The 27,506-nt window shown below is 41.8% G+C and overlaps 1 protein-coding gene across 5 annotated transcripts; it reads right to left on the bottom strand.

Moving 5' to 3' along the window:
• Positions 1–759: 759 nt before the first annotated feature.
• On the bottom strand, positions 760–27,506 carry HAVCR1 (hepatitis A virus cellular receptor 1). 5 transcript variants are annotated; one of them, XM_047731318.1, is made up of 9 exons: positions 27,476–27,506; positions 24,115–24,172; positions 21,527–21,865; positions 18,178–18,261; positions 14,332–14,439; positions 11,331–11,386; positions 6,994–7,105; positions 5,637–5,673; positions 760–3,455 (listed from the first exon to the last, which is right to left on the bottom strand). In XM_047731318.1, exons 2-9 carry the CDS (start codon positions 24,158–24,160, stop codon positions 3,341–3,343), a joined length of 897 nt encoding a protein of 298 aa, XP_047587274.1. In that variant the 5' UTR covers positions 24,161–24,172; positions 27,476–27,506; the 3' UTR covers positions 760–3,340. The 5 variants fall into 5 exon arrangements, with proteins under 5 accessions (XP_047587274.1, XP_047587273.1, XP_047587271.1 ...); XM_047731317.1 differs by lacking the exon at positions 27,476–27,506 and adding an exon at positions 24,368–24,549; XM_047731315.1 differs by lacking the exon at positions 27,476–27,506 and having other exon boundaries at positions 24,115–24,349.

Consider the following 27,506-nt stretch of genomic DNA (forward strand, 5'->3'; position numbering starts at 1 on the left):
AATCCCAAATACGCACAAGCGCTTTGTTTGCCAAGAGTGGGACTCTTCTGACAGACGTATTCATGGAGTCCCTTCCCCCCAGCATCTTGCCAGTTCCTGTTCCCATTCTTCAGCACCATTTCTTGCCAGTCCTCTGGGGGGGGGGGGGGGCACTGCTGCAACCATACCGGTTTTCAGTCCTCAGAACACACTTTCTCGTAATACACGAGATTCTTCCTCTGACACAGGGCCTTTGCATGGGTGGGCTCCCTGAAGAGGCTGCTGCCTACACATTCATTTGGCTTCAACTTAAATGTCACTTCGTACTCAGAGGCAGATCCCCCTACCAACCCAGATAAAGTGACACCAGTCCCCACAACACCCACATCCTCCAGGTATCTCTCTCACAGCAGCTTTCAACCAGAGGTGGTATTACCTCTCAGGAGACATTTATAGTTGTCGCTACTGGAGGGGCCCAACTGTCTCCTGCTGTGGTTAGAGGACAGGGGTACTGCCAAGTATCCTACAATGCACAGCACAGCCTCCATTATAAAGTTATCTGGCCCCAAATGCCACAGTGAAGAAGCCCAGTTACCACTACATTCTTTTTCCCCTCCATATTAATTAGTACCACAATTGATGGTTTGGGGGTTTCTTCCCTACTGAATTGGAGCTCCTCAGGAACTGGAGTTAAATCTTGCCCCACAGGCCCTGGGAGTCCATAGCAAGTTGAAGATGCCAGGCTCCAACTAACAGATGAAACTGAGAAAGCAACAAGTCAATTTTCAAAATGAAAACAAAAATATCTTTTATTAATGTATACCCACAAACGAAACTAGTCACAAAGAGTCCCTCATACTATCATGTACTCATAAAATTATCTTAGTGATTAGCAATTAGTGAAAAGATTGGTTCTGCTACTCCTTAAAGACGTGCAGAATTTCTCAAGTTTAAATATCTTACTTACACCAGTGTCCTAAAGTCCCAAGATAGACTGTGGAAAATGGAACCTCAATTGTCTTGAAGGATTGAAAACAAAACTCAATACATTCTACAAGATGGATATACACACAGGAGGGAATTAAGTATTAACTAAATACCTCCCCTTCCTACCTTCTCACCTGCTCATCCTCTACAATACACATTTTTCTACAGTATAAAATTAGCCAAATTACCAAATATCAACTTTTCCAAAAAAGATACATTACTCCTGCTCCCCCCAAAAAAGTACCATATAGCAAAAAACATATGAATGCAACACCACTGGAATTATTTACTGAGCACTAAGGCTAAATCATTATTGCAAACTCGACCAAAAAAAAAAAAAAAAAGAAAAGAAAAAGAAAAGGCAAAAAAGAAAAGGCAAAAATAAAACCCAAAAGGCTCTTTGCATTTCTGTAGTGTTTTCCACTTTCCAAAGACTTGAAGTAACATGTCGTTGGAATTCCTGCTACACACCAATACAATTATGGGAATAATTATGCATGATAAGATTAGAAAATGCCAGCAGCAAGATTCACCCTAATGTCATCCAGTGTTTCTGTTAAGAGTTAAGACTAGAACTCGGGTCCTAGTCCTAATTCTGTGTACCACCTCCTTCCCCACATGTTCTTACATACTGCTTCACGGAATGTTACTGGTTAGGCTGGTAGTCACTGTGTTCACGGGTTTCAAGTAAATTTTGGAAATGCTGGGTAACATTAACCAGACTCTCAGAACTTTTAATGTGCCATCATAAATCACCAAGAAGGGTATGGAGAAGAGAGCTGTCAGAAATTCCAAGTGCCAGTCACAGAGCAAGGAACAAATGTGTGTGTTCAGGAAAGGCGAGGACTAGGTATTGGTGGGGAGGGCTATAGCACCATTTAATGGGGCCCTGACTATGTAGGAATGCCATCCAATGTTGCCAGGTCTTTCCAGAGAAGATACAAATCTAGGCTTTAAAATAACATGCATAAACATGTAGATTTCAGATTAAAGCCTAGATTGCGACAGATCACTTGGAAAACCCAGTATAGCATGTTTAACAATCCTATTTGCCCATATAAACCTTTATTTGGAGGTCCTATCCATGTCCTAGAACCCCACAGACCAATGTCAAAGATGTTGTCTTCAGAAATAAACAAACATGCTGCCCTCCTAGACCACTATGGAGTAACTCTGAACCCTAAGCAGGACTTCTTTCAAGGTCTACTCAGATTGAAATTAATACCCAGCCTCCTTAACTGTTCATGTAGCAAAGCTCCTAGTGACTAAAGATATCCTTGCCATTAGCCTTTGCTTAACTCTTGGAAAAACCAAAAATTTAACTGAACCGTGAAAAAAAGGAATAGCACTGGAATTGTTTTTGCTATTTAAAAAAACACCCCTCATCTTTCCAGAACAATTTTAAAATTGCAGTTACCTGAGGACAATTTAGAATTTTGATTGAAACTAGTAACATTCTCAAACAACACTGTTACCTTTGCAAAATAACTTTTCTAAAGCAGGAAGCCTTTTAACCTTCTCCCTCTTTTTCTTCTATTTCTTTTAGCCTTCTCCCTTTTTTTCTTCTATTTATTTCTGCCCTGCCTCATTCTCAAAATTAGTTCAGAGAGCATGACAATCGTATATACAAATGCTTGGAACTGTGGAACTGATGTAGCAGAAATAGCATGCAATAAATCACAGGGCAACTGATTTTTTTCCCTGGTATCTACTTGGTCCACTCCCTACCCTAGTTTCTTCTAACTGCTAAAACACCCACCCCGGGTCCAGGGAAAACCTTAATACTGTGTATTTCCAGAGCCATGCAAAATCAGACTGACCTGTAGTGGTGATATCACATTCACTTCTATTTCCCCACGGGGGAAATAAAGACTTGTGTACCCCTGTGATTTGAAAGCCTCAGGGAACCTAAGAAATGTTAACATTTGGAGTTATAAGGTAAAAAACAAGAGATTATCATGAAACTGTTTCCAAGTGAAGTCCTTTAAGTCCCACATCAGATCTGCTGATTTTAACTGCTAGTCTGCTTTTCTTGACAGCTTTGGTGACCAAAGTGGTAGCTCTTCTCTCACTGGTGAGAATTCTTGATGGATATAAGGTTCATATGATCCAAAGAGAATATGTAATTATAAAGTGTTCACATTTGGGAGAAACAGTGAATTAAGTTTTAGCATAAAAAATTAGGACTCTATGGCCAATCAGGGTGACTATACACAGATGAACCAGTCACTCTACCCAACATAACTGACATGTTGGACTATCATTGGAAATTAACAGAAAAATCATTCTAGGGCTTACAAGAACTCAGACATGGTGGTATTTTGTCATTGTCTCCCACAGTTAAGGACATAAATCCTTAGAGGGCCACTGGGTCTTAATCCATGACATAAACATTGTCCTCAATAATGTAGATATTGTCTTCTGCTCGGATGCCCACTTCGGCTGCACTTTGCAAAGCTCCAGTCCAAGGGTCGTTCATGGAAACCATGCTACAGAAAGAATAACATGAGTCGTTTAGGAAAAGCAGACCACTTCTAAAGGATGACAAGCACATTCATGTAGCTGCAGGCAAGGCTGGGTATTTGCAACTCCCAGAGCCCTATGAAGTGAATAGGAGATCCATATTATGTTGTAGGAGAGTCTGTTTAATAAGGAGGTAGAAAATCCAAGTATTCTCCTTGAGAAAACTCATGCAATAGAATACAAAAATGGAAAATCTAAGAAGACTGGTGTCAGACATCAAACTGAAGTCCTAAGTCAAGCTGCATATTCTCAAGAGTAGCTAAGAAATGGTTTGGCTGCTGTTTTTCTAACTGTGGACCGTACGTTTCTGGAGAAGGTTATTCAATTTATTTAGCGGTCTACAACCTGCATTTAGGATAAACCCAGAACACAAAATGTATCAGAACATGTTAAATACAGTAAAATACTATTGCTTCACATAAGTGTGTACTGGCTCATGGTGTCAGCAATCTTCCTGTTTCCATAATTCGAATTTGAAAGCCATGGGTTAGGCAACGTTCCTGACACATACACTCATACAGTAAGTGTACAGAAAGGTCATGCATGCCATTTGGATACAGCTGCTGTTTTATAATCGGTAAAGAGTGCCTGTTTGGCTGCCCAGAAATGTTCATGGAACATACTGAGGCTTTACTCAGCTCTGATCTTTAAGCGACCACTCATACATGTTTGAGAACAGGTTAGGTGTCAGGAGCTTAAAATGAGTCAGTGTGATATAAGTGTAAAAAAAAAAAGAGAGAGAGAGAGAGAAAAGTCACGAAGAAATGCTCAGGGTTTTTTGCTCTTTTTTTATATTTATATTTTTTTATATTTTGCATTTTTATAAAATATATTTTATATTTTACTAAAGTAAGTATTTTCTTTTATCATTAGGTGCTAAAAAATCAGCCATTAGAAACAAGTTAGCGGTGAAAGGACCGAGATCAGCTAAAAGGATGCTGTGTGCCATGCTTTTCTGAGTATTAGGAGTAATTGCTTTCCTCCATTCTTGGACGCACATAGTCAAAAGCTTCTCTAAGTATGGGTGTGGGACTCTAAAAGATCAAAGACTGAGGTTTTTTTACCTGCCATGTGGTGTGCCTTTGGATGTCACTTAACACTTCTAAACCTGTTTTCCAGTCTGTCTGCTGACAGTAACAGTGCCTCTCTCATGGGTGTATTGTTACAACAGGCATAACTGCCGTCATAGAAAGCATAGAATGTGCCGAGCATTGTTCAAGATGCATTCAGCGGATTGGCTCATGTAATTAATTCAGATCTAGGAAAGACTGGGGGCAGTCAGTCAATGAAAGAGAACTAAAAATAATGTGTGGCAATCTAAGAGGGATGGGTTTTGAATTGAAGACCTTGCTTAAGGCCCAAGCTGTATGTACCAAACGAAGCAAGCTACTTGGATTTGGAAGTTAGTAGGGGCTTCCTACTATTACGACTATTCTAACAGAGGACCACAGACCATATGCAAGCAAAGGGGATTTAAGTTTTAACTGTGCAACAGGATGGATTTACAAAAATTATAAATTCCATTGCCTATGGGTCTAGATAACCAACAGCCTGGGAATGGAACAGCAGGGAAAGACAGGAACTATAGAGTGGGAGGCACTTGCCTCACCACAGTGCCTTTGCACTTCTTCAGCCTGGAGGTGTCATCTTCCACATCTTTACAGAGCTGCCTTCTGTTCTTTGGGACTCCCTCAAATAGCCCATTACCTTTCTTCATCTTCCCCCATGGTATTTGTCTAGAAGCATAAAAAAGACTCTGTTTATTTGCTTATGGTTTTCTGTCTGTTTGCTCATCTCTTTGAAATATAGCAGACCCTCAATAAACATTCAATAAACAAAGCACTGAGTGAAATTAAAGAACAAACCAAACAACACATTCAAATATTCCATCAAACAAAATTTGTGATCTCCTGCTCCAAGAGGTTAAGACTGAGGTGATCCTTCTGTAACAGGGGAATTCAGAGAAATATAGAAAGATATATCACTAGAAGTTGTGTATAACAACCATTAAACCAGATTTAATGGCTCATTAAACCAGATTTTCAGAGCTTAGGAGAAAAAGAGGAGAAGGACAGAGAGAATTTTTTCTTTATTTTTGGCAGAGTAGAAATACCAAAAGGTACTGATACAAACTCTTTCGAACTTACTTTAGTTGTTCCAGCTTGTTTCTTATGCAGAAATATTCTAAATTGGAAAAGAGTTGAAGAGAAAATTAAACACATTGAGATCTTTTTTAAACAAGTATATTATTTCTATTATTTTCCTATGAGCAAAATCTGCACAGAGATAGAGCCTGAAAAAATAAGTTTAGAAGAAAAAATGTTTAAAAAAAAAAAACAAAACACCCAGACTGGACGATTTCCAAATTACTCTGGTAACTCCTTTTGAATCAGCAAGACCCAAAGAAATCTCTTAGTATAAAGTATTTCATTTTCATTAATGGTTTAGTGTATTCACCCACATGCCTAGGCTTACTTTAACATGATTATTTTTTTTTAAAGATTTTATTTATTTATTTGACAGAGAGAGAGAGATCACAAGTAGGCAGAGAGGCAGGCAGAGAGAGAGAGGAGGAAGCAGGCTCCCTGCTGAGCAGAGAGCCCGACACGGGGCTCTATCCCAGGACCCTGAGATCATGACCTGAGCCGAAGGCAGAGGCCCTAACCCACTGAGCCACCCAGGCACCCCACTTTAACACAATTATTAATAACTGAATTTCATTTTAGAAAATGAATCTTTCATAGGAGACAGGCTACACACACACATACCACAGCCCAAGTGCAAACGCATCCACATGCCACACACCCACACGAGAACACGCAGACACCACACACACACACACACAGCAGACACATCCCCAAACACAACTGCTGGATGGCTACCTTTTTTTTTTTTAATTTTATTTATTTGACAGACAGAGATCTCAAGTAGTTGGAGAGGCAGGCAGAGAGAGAAAGAGGAGGAAGCAGGCTTCCTGCTGAGCAGAGAGCCTGATGTGGGGCTCGATCCCAGGACCCTGGGACCATGACCTGAGCCGAAGGCAGAGGCTTAACCCACTGAGCCACCCAGGTGCCCCTGGATGGCTACCTTTTGAAGCCCATCTAGCCCTAGCCCTAAAATCAGTTTCTCATCCAATGTTTCATCTGCCTCTCCTGTTAAGTGGGTCCTGTAAAACTCAACAATATCATTCCTCATGGGGACAAACACTGGTTTCTAAGGGGAGTGAGTATAAAAGATCTGAACAAATCATATATATAATAATGGCGTGTTACCTTCCAAATCCCAAGTCTACCCAAAACAGTCTCATTTCTTTAATATTTAATTCCATCTCTGGAGAATTTATATGGTATCTTTCTCTTTATAGGCCAGTAATTTAAAAAAAAAAGAGAGAGAGAGAGAGGGAGAAAGAGATTAGAAAACAGAAATGTATGTGAAATCTCAACCACATGGCTGTTTGCCTTGAGAACCCTTGCTCTGTTCCTGCAGGTACCTGCAGTGACTTACTTTTGGTAATCACGATGACCAGTACGGTGAACAATACCACAGCAGTAACGCAAATGCCAATGTACAGTCCCTTACTGGTGGTCATCCACGGATTCTGTGCCAGCGACACATGCTGAGGAAACATCGGTGCATCAAAAACACATCTTGTTAGAGTTATGGATAAAAGACATTCCTTAAGGGGCACCTGGGTGGCTCAGTCAGTTAAGTGTCTGACTCTTGATTTCGGCTCAGGTCATGATCTCGGGGTCATGAGAAGGAGCTGGGCATAAAGCCTGCTTAAGATTCTCTCTCCCCTTCTCTCTGCCTCTTCACCTCCTCCCGCCCAACCCCGTCCCACCCCACCCCATGCTCTCACCCTCCCTCCCCCACCCCAAAAAAAAGACATTCCCTAAAATAATGTGCTTGAACCCATCTATCTTTGCTGGCCCTTGGCTATTTCTGGCTCAAGAAAGGTAAGACCAAGCTGTCTGAGATGGTAACCATATGGTGAAATTCAAAGATCATTTAAAATTCAAAATGTATTTGGGGGTGGTGGAAATGTTTTATATCTTGAGTGGGGGGTATTTACATAGGTATGTATATTTGTCAAAACTTAAACTGTATCCTCGCCAGCATCTGTCATTTCCTGGGAATGCAAGCTGGTGCAACCACTCTGGATAACAGCATGGAGGTTCCTCAAAATGTTGAAAATAGAACTACCCTATGACCCAGCAATTGCACTGCTGGGTATTTACCCTAAAGATACAAACGTAGTGATCTGAAGGGGCACGTGCACCCGAATGTTTATAGCAGCAATGTCTACAATAGCCAAACTATGGAAAGAACCTAGATGTCCATCAACAGACAAATGGATAAAGAAGATGTGGTATATATACACAATGGAATACTATGCAGCCATCAAAAGAAATGAAATCTTGCCATCTACAACGACGTGGATGGAACTAGAGGGTATCATGCTTAGCGAAATAAGTCAATCGGAGAAAGACAACTATCATATGATCTCCCTGATATGAGGGAGAGGAGATGCAACATGGGGGATTGAGGGGGTAGGAGAAGAATAAATGAAACAAGATGGGATTGGGAGGGAGAGAAACCATAAGTGACTCTTAATCTCACAAAACAAACTGAGGGTTGATGGGGGGAGGGGGGTTGGGAGAGGGGGGGTGGGGTTATGGATATTGGGGAGGGTGTGTGCTATGGTGAGTGCTGTGTAAACCTGGCGATTCGCAGACCTGTACCCCTGGGGATAAAAATATATGTTTATAAAATTAAAAAAAAAAACTTAAACTGTATGCCTCAAATGGGTGTACTTTATTATAGGTAAATTATACATATTTTTAAAAATCAATAAGCTATTTCCATTAAATATATCCTGATACAAAAAAAAACCCACAATTTTTGTTCATATGTAAGCTGGCCTGGTGATGGTATCTGAATGTGCTAAGTTATTGAATTTGGTCTTTGCTTAGAGTCCTTTTTTTTAAAAGCTGTAATTCAAGATTCTTGGTCTAAATAAATGGACTTGAAAGTAGGTGCTCGGAGACGTGGCCCTCATTAACAACTACCTGAGATGCTGTTAGCTGGATGGAGATGTAGAAATTTGTCTAAACATCCTAGTGCAGTTCGTAAGGGCTCACCACGTTCTGGAATAAGCCCAAAATACTCCAAGCATCACACTCAGCCCTTTTACATAGCTTAGCTCGAATCCTAAAGACATCCCAGAGGGTAAGTATTCAACAGAAAAGAAGACCAGAGAGAAGTATCAAGTCTCTTCCTGTATAAAAGTTTAATCTCCGGAGTCGGGATCCCCTCTCTTCGACTTAGTTGCTGTGTGACCTCAGACAGGTTCTTTAGCCTCTCTGAACCTCTGTGTTTGTGTCTGTCAACTACAGATGAAACAGGGTTCTTGGCAAAGGTACTTTCATGTACTCCCTGATAATATTCTGAGGAAGGTAGGGGATAAGGGAAAGTACTTAGTGTTTGGGCTTAAAGGGGAAATGGCCAGGGTCTGGGAGGTTAGAGTGGTGTTGTTACTTGACCAATGTTGCGGGGGGGAGGGTAAAGCGGTTAGATGTAACATGGGGCTACAGGAGGGAGGCTTTGCTTTCATTTTTAAAAATATGACATAAAAACTGAATGTTCATTTTAGAATGTGCAGCTAAACATGAAAAAAGGTAAACTAAAACCAACCATAAACCTACCTTCCAACACAAACACTATTACCATTTTTCATTATATATTCTTCTAGAACTTTATCCTTTAGTGTTTCTCTTAACAGAAGCAATTACTATATTCAATATATGCTACTACACACACACACACACACACACACACACATACACACACTATTTTAACGGTTGCTTTTTCCCCTTAACAATCAATACTAACTGTCTTCCCATGTTAGTAAACACACTGCAGTGACTACATTCTTAATAGCAGTATGCAGGCATGCTTAACTGACTAAGTAATTAATCCCCTATTGTTGAACATGTACATTGTTTCTAGCATTTTCATGATTATAAACAGCAACAATTAGAACAGCTTTTCTCAGGGCACCTGGGTGGCTCAGTGGGTTAAGCCTCTGCCTTCTGCTCAGGTCGTGATCCCAGGGTCCTGGGATCGAGCCCCACATCAGGCTCTCTGCTCAGCAGGGAGCCTGCTTCTCCCTCTCTCTCTGCCTGCCTCTATGCCTGCTTGTGATCTCTGTCAAATAAATAAATAAAATCTTTAAAAAAAAAAAAAAGAACAGCTTTTCTCATACATCTTCATGTACTTGTTCAATTCTCTCCTTAAAATAGAGTCCAGAAAGCTGAAACCTTCTGGGTCAAAATATATGTTGCATGTTTTCAGGATGTGGGGGATAATACCTCTCAACATCCTCAGAGTCCAGACACAAAAGGCCCATGATTTCACTGCGACCTGCTGTGAACTTGCTTCTAAATCGCTACTACTCGCTCCTAACCACACCTGTCTACAAGGAACTGAGGTCAAGAGCAATCTCACCACTCAGAAGGTTATTTTTGTCTGTTTTGTTTTTTGTGTTTTTTTTAATCCAGCATTAAGTCTAGCCATATACCAATAGAAGAATCATTTACATAGTGGTTGTTCCAACATTTAGTTAAGTATCTACAAATTCTACCCAATCCATCAGATCCATCAGTGCCCATGCCACATAAGTTGTTAAAAAAATTTTATATTACTCCTATGTAGTATTACCACTGATGGATGTGACATAAAGCCATCTGACTCCACGCTAAATAACCCCACCATGCCCGAGCTTGAATATCTCTTATCATGGCTGTGTTGTCATTTCTCACTACTTGAGACCAGAAAGATTATTCTCACATCTCCAAACTTTTTGGTTTTGTTTGCTGTTTTGGAGAGTTATTTGCATATACTAAAAAGAAACTTATTTCTTCCAGAGAAACCAAGAGAAAAAGTCCTACTGATAAACTTGTCTAACTTATTTGCAAAGATGAGACTTTGATGAGCATCATGAGATGAGGACCCCTTAGATTTTTCTCAAGCTCACTGTGGGAAAAGTATAAGAACATCTTTCAAAGTCACAAATTGACTTGGGATGCCTCGGTGGCTCAGTCCTTAAGCATATGCCTTCAGGTCCCAGGGTCCTGACATTGAGTTCCACATCTGGATCCCTGATTGGATCCTGCTTGGCTCCCTGCTCAGTGGGGAGTCTGCATCTCCCTCTGGCCCTCCCCCTTGCTCATGCTCTCTCTCACTCTCTCTCTTGAATTAATAAATAAAATCTTTTTTTTTAAGTCACAAATTTATTTAAGATGTTAATACCTTAATATGTCATAATATGGGGAGGTTTATGTATAGAAAAAATGTCTATGAAGGACGGCAATTGGGTTAGAAAAGAATATGAGAATCTACTTAAGCAACTACATGTTCGCTGACATAGTATTTTTGTTCTGGGTAGCCTCCGCTCCATTGAGTCAAAGTGTGTTATTTCCCTAATGATAACCAAAGTCTTCCTTGGCCTATCATGTTAACTCATTCTCCTTAAAGTTGTTCATTATTTCTTGCTAATTTCTGGTCAGGAGAAAGCCTGTAGTATGTGTTATGTATGTATATGCATGTGTACACAGAATACAGTATCATTTATCAAACTCTAACAAACCAGTCCACCTGTATGAACTTTTCAAATTAATTAAAGTATCCCTATCTGAGTCTAATTATTTTCTTATTTTTTTATTTTAACTAGAAGAATCAATCTGTGGGCTAGTCTTACAGAAATATTCTCTAAATGTAACTTGCTTCCAGGGAGACATACAAGTGAATTCAGCTAATAAAGCAGGAAGAAAAATGCTTACAGTTTGATTGCTATGCCAAAGGCCATCTGAAGACTGTGTCACAGTGTCATTCCCATCTGCTCAACAAGAAAGAAAATTAATTATAATTACAAAAAATATTGAATTTTCACTGTAGACACTAAATATATTCACATTGCCTTCCAGTAGTGAATGAAAAGTTGAATAATAATATGGTGAAATGCTGCAAACACTGCAGAAGTCATACCAAGTTACTGAGCTGTATTAATTTATCCTCTAAGGTTGTGTTTCTTGACCATTTTGTCTTGGACCCTTAAAAATGGACACTGTTGGGGCGCCTGGGTGGCTCAGTGGGCTAAGCCTCAGCCTTCGGCTCAGGTCATGGTCCCAGGGTCCTGGGATCGAGCCCCGCATCGGTCAGTGGGGAGCCTGCTTCCTCCTCTCTCTCTGTCTGCCTCTCTGCCTACTTGTGATCTCTGTCTGTCAAATAAAGAAAGAAAATCTTTTTTAAAAAATGGACACAGTTTGCCATCTTTATGGGGGGAAAATGCACACAGACACAAAGTTTTATCTACAGAATTAGGGGAATTGCAGGGACCCATCCTTGGAAGTGAGTTAAGAATGCCGCTTAATGGTAGATAATCGGTATTTTCATGCCAGCTAAGAACCTGTCAATGAGTATCCAAAGACCACATGCACATCCAAAGATCAGGACCACTCTATTCCGAATGGACATTACAATGGTTTTATTCAGAATGTGAGTAAAATGTACTAAGAGATCTAAAGCAGGTGGTAATGTAACTCCTACATTACATGCCAATGTGCCAAGACTTTGATCCAGAAATATTTTTTAAAATATCTGTTACGGGACGCCTGGGTGGCTCAGTTGGTTAAGCAGCTGCCTTCGGCTCAGGTCATGATCCCAGCGTCCTGGGATTGAGTCCCACATCGGGCTCCTTGCTTGGCGGGGAGCCTGCTTCTCCCTCTGCCTCTGCCTGCCATTCTGTCTGCCTGTGCTCGCTCTCTCTCCCTCTCTCTCTGACAAATAAATAAAATCTTTAAAAAAAAAATATCTGTTACATCAGCTGTGAAACTAGTATATCTTATACTGCCAAAAATCCTAATATAAAAGGATATTATGCCTTAAAGCTTTGACTGTTCAAGTTTTACTACTAGAGTTTGAAATATCGATTTTGTAAATACAGCTAGAACTATAAGCTGTAACAGTACCCCTCTCATGAAGTTGTCAAATTAGATGATGTACATTAAGGACTGAACACTATTATTAGGTAAATATTAGCTGTTATTAATTATTACGTTACCCTGGAAGGAGCATCAGGGAGAGAGAGACGCTGTGCAATGTACCTCCCAAATACCACGTCCTTCTATCATCTTTAACATCTAGGGGCAAATGCCACCATCACGACCGTGGGCATGCAGTCAGTGGCAGGCCATGGAATTGGGAGCTGCCTGTCTCTAAAGCAGAACTATTGGGCTTCCCTAATCTAGCAACAGCAATCAACAAGACCTGCCTTCAAAGAATTAAGTGAGAGAATGTATGACAGCTTCCCGGCACATCCCTCTATCCAGTGTGGGTGGCCACCATATGAGCACCAAAATCCTTTCCAGCCCAAATGAACATTCTTTGCTCCTTTGAGTCTTCAGTTTGCTGAAGGCTGACTCAGGCATGGTGAGGATTTGGCTCGAGACCCTCAGGCACGCTGCCAAGGTGGCATCGATCGCTAAGTCACAGGGGACGCAGCTGCTCCCATGTCTGTTCCACCGTGGAAAGCTCTACCTTGACCGGGTTTTAGTCCAAGATTCCCAACTCGGATGTGCTTCCCACTGGCACCTGAAAAGCATGTGGTGCGGCTGCTTCCCCCTGCTGCTACCTTGTGTTTCTCTTTATTTCCATTTTGTTTTTGTGCCCAGAAGCAGTTCACACTAAGGATTCCACTTTCAAAAGCAAATGTCACCATTATCTAATCCCAGCTGAACAGGCCCCTCTGTGAATCTCGCTGCAGGTCCATTTTAAATTAACCAGCTTCCGGGAATGACTGGCAAAAGGTAAGCCATGGCGGGAAGGGGGAGGGCCCTACTAACTGGCAACTCCTGGGCACAATGAGTCACAGACATTACAGAGGAGTCTTCCAAGGTTGAACCTGTTTGGATTCAGCACAAACACAAGCACAGGTAAACCAGCTCTGCATTACAAAGGGGTTCAGCCTGTGGCACTCCCCAAAATAACCTCTCTGGGTAATGGAATTATCTGGGGCAAATGAGACCATTCAGCATCACCTTTCTCTACCACAGGAAAGATAGGCGAATCTTGGTTTCAAATAAACAAAGATTATATGAGACCTGCCCAGAATGGGAACAGTGGGACAAAATCGGAGAAGACAATAGACAGTCCCAGGGGACATGTGTCTTGGGGCTGGTGCTGATGTCCTCAGCCCAATTCAAAGTGTCCATGCAAGCCTCACAGGGTAGCAGGGGAGCCTCCTAGATGTACTTAGGGTCTGGGTCTTCGATGAAGCATAAATATGTTTGACCAGTTTGGTTTGGATACTGGAGAGCTGGATTTAATTGATATATGGCTCTGGCCCAAGACAGCAAGCCCACTAATAAGTCTGGAGTAAAGAGCAGTTCATTTGATTAAGAAAAATAGTGCTATGCATGTGGGTGTGCCCAAATCATACAAGCTCCCTGGGCCAGTCAGGTGTATGGATTCTAGACTTTGAAGAAAGAGTCACAGTTGCTATTGTATCTATTACTTACCACCTTTTAACGAGGTATTAGTGTTTTCATCTCATTTAATCCTCAAAAGCATCCTACAAGATCGTTGCTATTCCATCCATTTCACAAATGATAAAAACTGATTCTAAACGAGTAAGACATTTGCTCAAGTCACATGGCTGCCTGCAGTGGCCAGTATCAGCACTCACGTCAGATGTGCCTTATTCGGAATGTGGTCTTTTACAACATCTCAGCAATTATCAAAATGTGAGTACACCCGCGAATCCAGGAAAGAAAAAGGAGTTACCGGTGGGGCAGGAGTACAGTGGTGAATTGGTGGGCTGTCTTGTGCTACTTTCCCGTGGCCCAGTAGGCTGGGTTCCTGCTGTCTGCAGGGCAGAGGATGAAGTAGTTTCTGGAATGAAAAGAATGAAAGAACTGTGCTCTCCTTGTAGAGGAACACTCCCGCCCTCAACAAAAATAAAAAAACAAAACTAAAATCAGGAATCACCATCTACTTCCCAGCAGTGCCCACAGCCAGCCAGCCCCCGAAGGTATGCCTCGTACACACCCACTTCCATTCTTTCCAACTTCCTCTTAGAAATGTATTCAAAGATGGCCTTGAGGCATTAAACAGCCATCTAGGTGTACCATTATCATGAAATCTTATCTAGATAACGATCTGAAGAGTTTATCCGTATCTAGAGTTATTTCACAATTTTTCTACTCCTAGGATCTCTCTAAATGTCCAAAGCCTACAACAGCACACCATACATAGGACATCCAATTAAGCTTTTATTCCTACAAGTAATACTTCACTTTCACAGGAATAGGGCATGGGAGTTTGGGCTAACTTGCCTGTCCTCCTCCCAGATAGACCCATCTAGATTTCCTGGCTTTATTCAAGGTCCACATTATCCATCCACACATCTTTCCAGGAAGGTACACATATGGATCAGCACAGAACACATACGGACATGACTTAATTCCTTGAGGTCTCTTTCCAGGTAACAACACTGTCCAATGTCTGAACTGTGGTGATAATTAACAACTCTCAAAGCCCTGTTCTCAGTGGACCTTGACCTGGCTCCTTCAGCACAGACATTCTAGTCACTCCTTTTGTGAGACTCATTTCCCGTTGTTATCTGACTCATCTTCAGTTTTGCACCAAAAAGCTTCACTAAGAATTTTCAGTACGGGGCCGGGTTTCCCTTTCCTTTCTAAAATCACTCCTTTCTAATATCTCACCTTACGTGTAGCTCTGATCACTTGCCTCTCTGTGTATTTTCTTAACATTTTAAATATTTCATTTTATATACTTTCCTCACAGAGCACCAGAAATTTTAGACCATGTTAGTGGTGCTGGCAGGATAAGAACTCCCAAACCTGGGCTTTTCTTCCCTTTCATTGGTCTTTCTGTTTTCCCTTCCCCACAGTGGTCTCCAAATTTCAACATCACCCTTTCCCGTGTTCTGAGCTATTTTCCTGCTTCTCTCTAATGCTCAAATCTATAACACGGTGTAACTCTGTTTAAGAACTAAGAACAGGGGCGCCTGGGTGGCTCAGTGGGTTAAGCCTCTGCATCGGGCTCTCTGCTCAGCGGGAAGCCTGCTTCCTCCCTTCCTCCTCTTTCTCTGCCTGCCTCTCTGCCTACTTGTGATCTCTGTCAAATAAATAAATAAAATCTTAAAAAAAAAAAAAAGAACTAAGAACAGGACGACAGTGAAGTCAGGTGATCAGAATCCATACTCAACTTGCATGGGTGTGAAGACCTCTTGGGCTTAACTTTTTTCCCCAAGTTTGTGTATTGGCAGGCATCTTTTCTCCCTGTCTAAAACATTCCACCCAACCATGCCATGAATATTTTAGGCAACTAGGATACAGAAGAGACACTGAGCACAGGAAGAGCATGGATGTAAAGATAAACGTTCCCACACTGGATCTGCTCCAGCACACACCTCCTTCCTGTTCAACTCAACTCAAACTCAGGAGAAAACCATCAGTACTATCCCTGAGAAGGTCACAAGGACATATTGGCCAACACTTCTCTTCTGAATCTTTGCTTTAAACATGCATGTTCACCAAACCAAGGCCACTAATCCACCGCCATTTGCAGACACAAACTAAGTATTACAAAGCTAAATCAATACTGAGAAAGTCAAGTGTGTTCAGCTGCCTTGAATGAACAAAACTGTTTTTCTTACAAACTTTTATGGCTCCCAAATCCCAGTTTTAACCTAAAGCCCCCTCTTCCAAACTCAGCTCAAGGCCCAGTCCTTCAGATCCCTCCTGATTAAATATACATGTGGTTCAATGGGATCCAGGGAAATCCGTATGTTCCACCAGATTTTTCTGGCTAAGAGGTTGTGACATCTCTGTTCCTCCACAGACTCCAGCCCCACTCCAAGGGATCAAAGAGGCTTTACAAATCTCCACTAAAAGTAATCTTTTTAATCCTAGAGATAGAAAGTTTGCATCTCAACTTGTCCTCAGAATGGCAAGCTACTTTTCTACCTTTAAGTCAAATTATTCTCCATCTGTATTAAATCTAAGGCCTTATTTATCAGAAGTTTAAAGTATGAACCATGTGGTCTGAATGAAAAAAAATAAAACAGATATGTAAGTTCTAAGTCCCTGAAGTCTTTAAAATCTGATGTTTACTTTTTCATCAGTATAAATAGTATCTTTTGTTATTTCCATGCTGCACAAATAAATTAAAGGATGCTGGAAGCAAAACTGTGTAAGCAGACTGACTGCCCAGAGAAGACAGGGTAATGGTATAAAGGATTGTTCAGTGAGGATGTCAGATCAGGACAAATTCATCCAAACATAAGTTCAGTGCTCATGGTAGAAGGCACAATCCAATCGTTAAAAGCACAGTCCCAAAATTCAAATTAATGGAGATTCAAGTAGTTTCTATCCATGTAACTTTCCACAATGAACTCAGACTCTGTGCCTTAGTTCTCACAACTATAAGATGGGACTGAATCACACATATAGTGCATCGGGGTCGTCATAAGAATTAAGAAATATAATACTCGAAAAGTACTTAGCATGGTTCTGTCACAAAGGAAACAAAGAAAATGTTAACTTCACTGAAATTTCACCCTCAAGTGGAGGTTTGGCTTCAGAATGGACTAACTGATCTCTACTCAGAGCTCCTTGTAAGAACAGAATCTCATTACCTGGACCCTTGTTCTCTGGCATTCCTATTTTTTTCCTCAAAAACCTGTGCTCAAAACTGGGCCAAACCACTCCACCCTCATTAGATGTCTAAGATCAGTGGTGTGGCTTTTTGGGGGGTGTTGCTAATAATCAATGCCCTGGAGAATCTGGCCAAAAGCTATGAGTTTCCTTGCTCTAAAAATGATTATCTATAAAAAGGTGCATATGGTTTTGTATGTAAGGGCCTATTCAGCCAGAGCGGCCCCACCCTGGTTGAACTGCCATTTTGTTGTAAAACTTAAATTGACCTTGCCCCCCCTCAGGGGAACTTATTTAAAAGCAAGTCTGGGAAACTAGTCCCAGGTAACAAAGTCCAAATACAAGGGTGGGTCAGGCCAGGTGGAGGTATTCAATCAGTGGGGGCGCATACTGTCTCCTAGCTACCAAGGAGTATGGGCCCCGCCCTTTGGGCACCTTTTGGGCGCCAATTCTGAAGTAGGTCATAGGCTGGTTCAAATGTCTACTAGGGTAAATTGTAATTCAATTGGTCGCCTAGCATCACTGTGGAGTTTCCTGTGTGTGTTACAATCTCATTGGCCACCTGTGTGTGGCCAGGCCCAACCACATGGCCTTTGCTCTATAAAAGTTAGTTGGAAAGCAGGGAGGGGTCGTCCTTTCTGTAGGGGCAGCCCCCACCGGTCTGTTTGACGGTCGGTCTGATTCTTGATGCTTGGCATGAAATAAAGCTTTGCTTGACCTTCGCTTTGTATCAGTCTCGTTCCTTTAATCACGGACCCATTATTGGGGTACCCAATTTTGGGGGGACCCAACAGTTTGAGACAGGGGTTCAAAGACCCTGTGAAGCCCATGCTTGGAACCCAGGTAAGAACCCTTAGCCTAGACTGTACTTCTGCCTTAACACAATGCCTTGTACAGTCTACATCCTCTCATTAGAAGACCTTGGGGCTCAAGAAACACATTGGTTTACCTGGCTTGAGGTTCTGCGTGGGTGCTGGAGTTGAAGAAGTAGAGGTAAAGACCCTAGGTGACGTTGGAACACTGGTGACCTCAGCTGGAGTTAGAAACCAACATGAAAGCAAGGATTAATCAAGCAGCAAGAAACAAGAGCCTTGTGCTGGGCCCGTGACTAACATAACCAATGAGAGGCTGTCCCGGGGCAGAAATTAGGCACTAATCTTCCCTGAACTGAGAGTTCTTGTCATCGGTTAACTAGAATCTGTGACAGAGGAGGGCTTTGAAGACATACTTGCAAAAAGGAAACAGCTGCACTAAAATGTATATATTTGGGGAGGTTCAGAGGTGAAAAATGTCACCTGGGATTTACACTGAAGCACTTTGAGAAGACCAGTCATGCATATCAGATTTATGTATCTTCATAAACATCTGTGAGGTAAGGAAAATGTCCAGAGCCTGGAGCAGCCTTTATCCTCTCCGTGGTGAATGACTAAGACTTCAGTAGGAGTTCCCACGCCTAGAATGCTTACCAAATAAATAGCATTCAGTCCAGTCAGGCCTGAGGGTGACATATGGACAGAGGGACCTGCGTCCTAAATGAGGACTAACTCACAGCCATTAGCATATGCTAGATGAATCACACAGATGAGTTACATTTGGTTAGAAGGTAAACTAGACTTTTTACGGTTCCTTCCAACCTAAGATATAACAACAGCTAATACCATACTGTCCTTGACTTTCCAGATTCTGCGGTGGTATAGGATTCCAAATCACTTAGTGGGGGTATCAGAGCTACCCAGATGGAGCGAAAACCAGAAGTTAGCCCCCACACAGGCCTGGTACAAAAGCAAACCAATGAAGGACTGAATCAAGAATGTATACTTTTGCTCTCACTGGGCACCCTTTTCTCTGCAAGAAGTTTCCTTAAATTTTGACCTAACTACAAAAGAAAATCATGTCTCTTAAATAGGGTTCACTTGGTTTGCGAACTTTTCTTTCTGAAAGATGCAATTTAATTTAGAATATGAAGAGGAAAACACTTTTTTCAACAAATATCTGTGAGTGTCTATCATAGGCAAAGTATTAATCCAAAGCAGACGTCAGCAAAGTTTCTGGAAAGGTCAAGACAGTTAATGCTTTAGGTCTCGGGGGCACTTGCTCCACTCCCTGTAAAAGGGAAGCCACCAAAGACAATATATACGCATGGCTGCTCAAATAAAAATGTATAAAACAGTGGGACTATTCTGTAATCTGATCTACAGCCCTGATCCTAGGGCTAGGGTTTGCTAACCCTGATCTAAGTTGTAGTTAGTGACTCAGGAAAAGAGTACAATCCAATCCCCTCCTTCCAGTTTAAAATCTAATCTACAAGGGGAAAAGCACACATGCAAAACATCTGATCAAAGGAGAGTAAGGGAAACAATAAAGAGGGGTAACCTAATCAAACTGTCTAACGAGCTTGTTTTCTTCAGTTGGTAAATATTGTCCCCAGGCTGAAGGGAGCAAACTGTACTGCAGATGCTGGTATAAAAAAGCCTGAACAGAAGTTTGAAGAGTAAGCTTAGCCAGTGAAAACCACAAGCAAAGTTAAGCAAAGAATTGGTTACTGGAGGCAGAGTCTCCTTGGCTCAGTTACAGACCCTCTTCCCACTTGACAGAGCACCGGCCTTATAAGTGCCCACCTACTAAAGAATTTCGAAGCACTTTAAAAGTGTCCTACTCATTTCTCTACTAGGTCAATTCCTAACATTCAGCCATACCAATAATAAATTTTACAAATCCAAGAAAGTTGTAATCATAATCTCTTCTCCACAGGCTGCTTCCTCGCCTCCGTCTAGAGCACAGGATTATCACCAGCCTCTTTTGGCTTCCCTAAATTGCTTCCCACAGATGGTTTCCCCCTCGGTCAGCTAGTTTCTCCATCAGAACTGACCTTATGTCGCTAGTCTTCACAAAAGAAACAAACCAAGTCCAAAAGCTGGGAGATTGCAAAACCAAGTTCCTCTTAAGAAAAGAAAGAAAGAGGGGTGCCTGGGTGGCTCGGTGGGTTAAGCCTCTGCCTTCGGCTCAGGTCATGATCTCAGGGTCCTGGGATCGAGTCCCGCATCGGGCTCCCTGCTCAGCAGGGAGCCTGCTTCCCTCTCTCTCTCTCTCTGCCTGCCTCTCTGTCTACTTGTGATCTCTCTCTATCAAATAAATAAATAAAATCCTTAAAAAAAAAAAAGAAAAGAAAAGAAAGAAAGAAAGGGAGGGAGGGATGGAGGGAGGGAGAAGTAAAAGAGAGAAAGAAAGGAGGAAGGGAGGAAGGAAGGAAGACACATAGTTTATTAAGGCCACAGGTATTGGGTTCTATTGTCAGTATCAGAGCTTAGTGGTGGGAAATTCATTAGGAAGGAACACCAGAAACTGGGAAATCCCAAAGAATCCACTCTGTTTATCCAATGGTAAAGAAAATGAGGATTTTCACATCAAGACAGATTTTTGGATTTCATCAAATTCTTAAAAACAACTGGTGAATAGTCATTGGGATGTAAATGTTTTCATATTGCAGTATAGTCACTTTAATTTTTAAACAAGCAACTTTGTGATATGATATGAAATGTGCCTCAAAAAATCCCAGGCAGGGCAGGGGGAAGGATGGAACTATATATCCCTTTACAACGTATGTGCAACTAGACTGAGCTGACGATTGTTATACCTGGGTGCTATCCCTACTTGACAAGACCTTGTATTATATTACCTATTCTATATGTTTGAAATTCCCCAAAACAGTTTTAAAATGTTTATAACATTTGAAAATTCTTCTAAAACATAATCTCAGAGAATAAAGGGCAGTTCTTTAAGTTAAGCAAATTCAGCTTGGTAAGAACGTTCACTCTATTTCACAATGGAACATTAAACGCTTTTTCATGAACCAACTAGCATTTTTAAAAATTTATTTAAGACAGAGAGACAGAGATAGCACAAGTGGGAAAGACAGGGAGAAGCAGGCTCCCTGCTGAGCAGGGTGCCCAATGCAGGGCTCAATTCCAGGAACCTGAGATCATGGCCTGAGCCTAAAGCAGACGGTTAACTGACTAAGCCATTGAGCACCCCTGAACCAACTAGCATTTTTGAAAACCTGCTTTAGGAGATAGTTTGCTGACTGGGAAGATCCTCTCCCCTATGGTCTTGCTCAAGATTGGTTCTGAATACTTCATTTTATACCAATAGAAGTTATTCTACTTTCCAACAGTTACTGAAAAACAAGACTCGAGGAACCAACACTTTCCCGATTAAAGGAAGAGAAAGTCACTACCAAACAGGAAACATCTCAGTTCACCCACATGAAGTGATCAAAGGAAGACAGAAGACAAGCTCACCTGGCTTTATCTCCAGTGACAGGGTGAGTTTCATATCATTGAACCACCCCTTGTGCTCAACACGGCAACAGTAGAGACCACGGTCAGTCTGGGCCACATTCTCTATGGTCAAAGACACATTCCCTCTTAAAATGTTTCCCTTTAGCTTATAACGTGGGTGCTTCCGAACGGTGACATGGGATCCATTAGTCCAGACCACTTCATCTGAGCAACGGGACATGGGACATGCCCCTCGGCCCCAGCACATGGTTGTGACTCCAGGAGCTGTTGAGTAGGTGCAGGGCAGCGTGATGGAATGACCCACCACTCCAATCACTTGAGTGTAAGAAACTACAGCATCTATAAATAAAGAGAAAACAGAGCATGAGGACTCAATCTTTTAATTTTACATGTATTTTCATTTTTTCTTTTTACATAGTTTATTTCATTTGTAATCATAGAACTTTGCATCTTCAAATTAAAAATTTGTTGTAAGCATTTTTACATTAACATATTCTTTAAAAGCATTATTTATTTGATATTTGTAGATAAAATATAATTTAAACTTTTTTCCTATATTTAGGATTGTTTTCTAACAGCACAGATGTCTAAGAGAAAAGTTACCAGGACAAAAGTCACCGATATTTTCAGCCTCTTGATGAACATGGCCAAATTTCTTTCTAAAAGGTTTGAACCAAATGACACTCCAATAATACATGACTCTGTATTTCATTCTGTGTCTGACAGGTATATATGCTTATTCAGTAGGTAAGACTTGTGGCTTTCCTCCTCCCCCAGATTCAATCACTGCCTCAACTGAAATATGTTTGAAAAATTCTATTGCATTTTAAGTTTTAATTTTTACCCCAACTTTTTAAACTGCTATTGCAAGTGAAGTCACCGCACAACACCTCTCTTGTAAGAAAAGCAGAGCTCATGTTTTGTTTAAAGCAGCACTGGCTTTCATCTGCAACAACATGGATGCAGCTAAGCAAAGCCAGTTAAAGGAAGACAAATACCATATGCTGTTACTCATATATGGAATTGAAGAAACAAAATAAATGAACAAAGGAAAGAGAGAGAGACAGAGAGCAAGAGAGATTAACCAAGAAACAGACTCTGAATTATAGAAAACAAGCTGATGGCAACCAGAGGGGAGGTGAATGGAGAGATGGATGACACAGGTGGTGGGGACCAAGAGCCTGCTTATTAGGATGAGCCCTGAGTAATGTACGGAACTGCTGAGCCACTTATGTACACTTGAAACGAGTATCACACTATGTTAACTATACTGGAATTAACATAAAAAACTGATTTAAAAAAGTATTATTGGCTTAAAGGCAGAAGTCTAGTAAACTCTTCAGAAATCAACTTTTAGAAAATGGGTTTTTAGGGGCACCTGGGTGGCTTAGTAGGTTATGTGTCTGACTCGGGTTCAGCTCTAGTCATCATCTCAGGGTCATGAAATCAAGCCCTGCATCAGGCTCTGCACTCTGTGCAGAGTCGGCTTGAGATTCTCTCTCCCTCTGCCCCTGCCCCTGCCCACACTCTCTAGCTCTCTCTAAAATAAATAAATAAAATCTTTTTTTTTTTTTAAGAAAATGGGTTTCTAATACTTCTAGAAGGAGCTGCGGTTTATCATGGGCTTTAGAATCAGTCTAAAAAAATCCAACAGGGACCCCATCTCGTAAGTTGATACTAGCCCCACAACTGAGTGAGGCCCACTTATCCCATGAAAACAGATAACTGGAAAATACTCAATCATATACTAAATTATGCCACTTAAAAACAAGAAGTCTCTCTTGGAACAGTGGTATAAAAACCCCACAATGCCAAATGCAGTCAAGGTAGCCCTTAAAAGAAATCAGAAATTCACCAACCAGTTATATTTAGAATTGGGCTATGACTTTGGGAAATGCTCTGGAAATAAGAATGCTCATGGTTACATAAAATAAGAAAGTGACTTTTTCACTGAATTCGTACAATATTTTATTTTGCCTAATATCACTTTTGGATTACAAATAAAATATGCTAATCATAAAAATCAAGTTATACAATGTAATAAGAAATGAACTTTCCCCCATAATTGGACTTCTGGAGATTATTGTTTTTTAAATTTCAGATTATGTCTATTCCTAACTTTGTGAAATAAAATATATTGAAAAGAAATAGTTGCACATGATTTTAAAAAAAATTCCAAAGGACACAAGATAGTTTGATGAAGGACTGGTATCCTTTCCATCTTAGCCCAGTCTCCTCACCCCATCCCCTCCCACTCATGCTAACACTGTTACTATATTTTTACATACACTTGAGTAGTCCATGCTCCTAGAACTATCTAACCCCCTTTCTGTTTGTTTGTTCAAACGCAAATGGCAAGATATGACACACAGTTCATCATACCTGGTTCACTCACCCATGGATTTTGCAATTCATAGCATTTAAGCAATTTCTTTTGAGTAAGATTTAGCCTGGTTCTTTGCTTACCAGCTGACCCACTAGCTCCCACCAAAGCCCAAGCACATCCATCCTCCTACACCACACTCGCACATCTCCTACACTCTCCCATCCTCAGGGCTTCCCAGACCCCAGCCCACCTATTCGCTTACCCGTCAGAAGTAGCAGGAGGCCTGAGATGGCTACCCAAGGTTGCATGATGGTTACGGCCTGAAAGACAGAAAAAGCAGACTGGTAGGTGTGCGCCTTCCCAGATGGTCTTGGAACAAGTATTAATTCTGAGTTTGCAACTTCTCCTTTCACCCTGACTGGGTCAGTCACATGAGCCTGCTCCATTAGCGATGAGAGACCAAGCACAACAGCTTTAAGTCTCCGTCAGCTCTGGGATGGCTGACCCTTCTGCACCTTGCAAGGGACAGCAGACCCTCAGGTTCAGCTCCTTCCCCAACAGAGTCCAAACTGCCCCCTGATGCTGACACAGGGGATAAAGGGAGCAAGCAGGAAGGAAACCAGAGGCAGTTTCGAAGACAGAAACTCTGGGCTCTGTAGCTAGGATGGTCAGTGCCCAGTCTTCATCATACTGTCAAGTTTGCCAGTAGCAAGAATTCATGAAGACTGTGAATCACTGTGCCCAAGCATTCATGTTACAGGAAGCGATGACTCAGACTGTATCTTACTGAATGATGACAAGAGAATGCTTTCAGGAAGCACACTCTGGACCAGACTCGGGTTCTGATCCCAGCTCAGCCACCTGCAAAGTTGGGGATCCCTGCAGGTTACTGAGCACCTCCAAGCCTTGATTTCCTCATTTGTAAAAACAGCTCTAAAAATACTTGCTCTGTCTCCTCAAAGGATGGTTATAATGAGCAAAAGGGATGTGGGAGACCTTTGAAAATGAAACTTAAATATGCACTGACGCTAAGCAAGGTTTCTGGAGAACTTACTGTGTAGTGGGCTCTATGCCAAGCACCCACACGCACTTAATGCTCACAGACCCCCTTAGGCAGGTGTTGCTACCAACCTCATTCATGGAGGAGGAAACTGAGGCTTGGGGAGGTTAAGTGAGCTGAGGTTCCAGCCCAGGTCTTCTGACTTTTGCTCGTAATTATTAAGCTATAGAAGTATGTGTAAGCCTGCCTAGTACTTCATTAACTGCCCTTCTGGTCCAAAAATTCAGTCACTCCCTCCCAAGGAAGCACTGATACTCCATCTCTAGGCTGCCTGCAGCCCATCATGGGCTTCGTGGAAACGCGGATGATGGGCTGGGTATGTGGTGCTGGGTCCCATGCTACCTGGAAATGTGACCCCCAGAGTCCAGCCATCTCCGCACTTGGACAAAGACCTAAAGCCTGATGAGAGACCAAGCACAACAGCTTCAGGTCTCCGTCAGCTCTGTCAGCCAACCGGTGGCCTGAAGACTGTATTTGGCCCACAGAAGTACTTTGTACCATGGTTTTCAAAATTCATTTCTTAAAAGGAATGGCCAAGATTTGAAAATCTAGAGAGCATGTATGAGAACTCAGCTTTTCGGCTTTGTCATGAGATATAGTGAGATGGCCATTCATGGCCCATACCACCCAGCACCCTTAGAGTGTGCCCTTTCAAGCCTGCTGCGCCAACCCTGTGGATGGGAGGGGTGGGGGCAGGATTTGGTGTCTGAAGAAGGCCTTAGCTAGAGCAGGCCCTTGCTTTAGACTCTGTTCCACCTCCATGAACACAAGCTCCTTCCTGATACTGGGACATCACAGAAGCTGTCTACAGGCCTATTTGCTGAAATTCACCTCTTCCATAAAATGGTTGTACTGTCTGATCCGTAAAAGCCCTCCTAGCTTTTCAATGCCCCACACCTGAATCCAAATAGGTAACAAGATGAGTTCTCGCAGGGAAAACACTCGTTTCTGGACACCCACTTTGTTCTTAATTCTCTACCTTTATATACTTGGAAGGAATAAAATTGACCCCTACCTTGACCACCACCAAAAGTCAGGGGACAAATTCTGAAATGCCTCAAAAAGAATTAGGTCATACTTTATATTAATTAATCTGGGAGGCAAAATATGACTAGTTTTGTTATACTCGGAGACTCAGCCAAAGCCCACCAGGTCAGTGATAATGATTTTTCTAATTTAATTCGATCCTACCAGTTATTATTCACATATGGAGACTAATGGGACATGACTCAATAAACCAAGAATGAAAAAACCCAGGATTGTGCAATCAGGTAGAGAGACAGGTAAGTAAGCAACTAATAAAACTGGGCAGAATGATGTAAATGGTAAATATATAATCAGATCGTGTCACTCTTCCCCTTACAACACCCCCATAGCTGTCTCAGAAAATTTAAAAACAAAAGCACTCACTTTCTACCCAGATGTACAAAGTCCCCCACAGTGATCTGGATTTCTTCTGTGCCTCTCTCCCCTGCCACAGGGCTCCCGCCATTTGGGATTCTTTCAAATGTGTCCCCACATTAGGACTTTTCCCCTAGTGGTGCCTCTGTCTTGATCTCCATTCCTTCACCCCATCAGTTTCAGATTTCTCCTTTTCTTCTCAACCTCTTCTTAACTGTCGCCTTCTGAGACATCCCTCCGTCCCTCTGTCTAAAGGAGCCAACCAGTCACTCTACTACGCTCTCTCATTTACCTATGCAGCATTTATTCCCTTGTTTCCCTTAATTGTGTGTGTGTGTGTGTGTCTGTTGTCCATCCCCCCTTTCTCTTGTACTGTTAGAACCTTTCACGAAGATAAGGTTATTCCAGAACATGGGTGTTGTGCAACATAGTAGCTGCTAGCCACATCTGACTACTGAGCACTGGAAATGTAACTAGTACAACTGAGAAGTTTTTTTTTTAAATGTTTAATGTAATTTAATTTTAATTAATTTAAACAGCAATGCATGGCTCTGGTCTTAGAAAATACTCAATTCTAGACCATAATCTCCTCCAAAATGGTATTCCTGCTGTATTCCTGAAACACTGTAAGGGATCCAGTTAGTATTGATTAAATATACTAATGGAAGCATGAAGGCATGGGGGGGGTGATCATTCAGTGAGTGGGGTGTGGGGGCAGGGGAGACAGGAGGGAGTGGCAGAAAAATCCCTTAAAAAAGCGACATGTAAGGTTCATCATCAGAAAATGGGGGAAGGGCAGAGGGTGTTTTAAGTGGAAGAAATCATGAGCAAGAGCCACAATGGGGACACAGAACCAAGGTTCTGAGTGGTCCACTGACTGTACAATTTTGTAGGACTGGCAAGTCCATCTCCCATGACAACCTCTATTGTGTCCTAAAGGCCCTCCAACAGCACAGTTTTGTTCTGTTTTAATTTGAACCAAACAACCTCCATGATCACTACTCTTTAGTGCCAACCTTGTGACCCCTGGAAGGCTCCATACCGAGTTAAGGGGTAAGGCCCAATGGGTGACAAGGCTTGGGCAGCAAACATGAATTTCCAGCTGCTTCCTCTACCTGAGGAGCACCCAGCAGGTGCACCGAAGTGATGGCATCAGGCTTACCTTTGAGAGGGGCTCTGGAGCTGCTACATTA

This window comes from Lutra lutra, chromosome 5, assembly GCF_902655055.1.
Source record: "Lutra lutra chromosome 5, mLutLut1.2, whole genome shotgun sequence".
Taxonomy (NCBI): domain Eukaryota; kingdom Metazoa; phylum Chordata; class Mammalia; order Carnivora; family Mustelidae; genus Lutra; species Lutra lutra.

Excerpts from the sequence above, each read along its gene's own strand:
- HAVCR1 (XM_047731315.1), bottom strand. The coding sequence starts at position 24,298 with ATGGAGCAGGCTCATGTGACTGACCCAGTCAGGGTGAAAGGAGAAGTT. Across the intron at positions 11,387-14,331 it reads ACTGTACTCCTGCCCCACCG|ATGGGAATGACACTGTGACA; the intron begins GTAACTCCTTTT and ends CTTGTTGAGCAG. Across the intron at positions 7,106-11,330 it reads TTTGGCATAGCAATCAAACT|CATGTGTCGCTGGCACAGAA; the intron begins GTAAGCATTTTT and ends ATGTTTCCTCAG.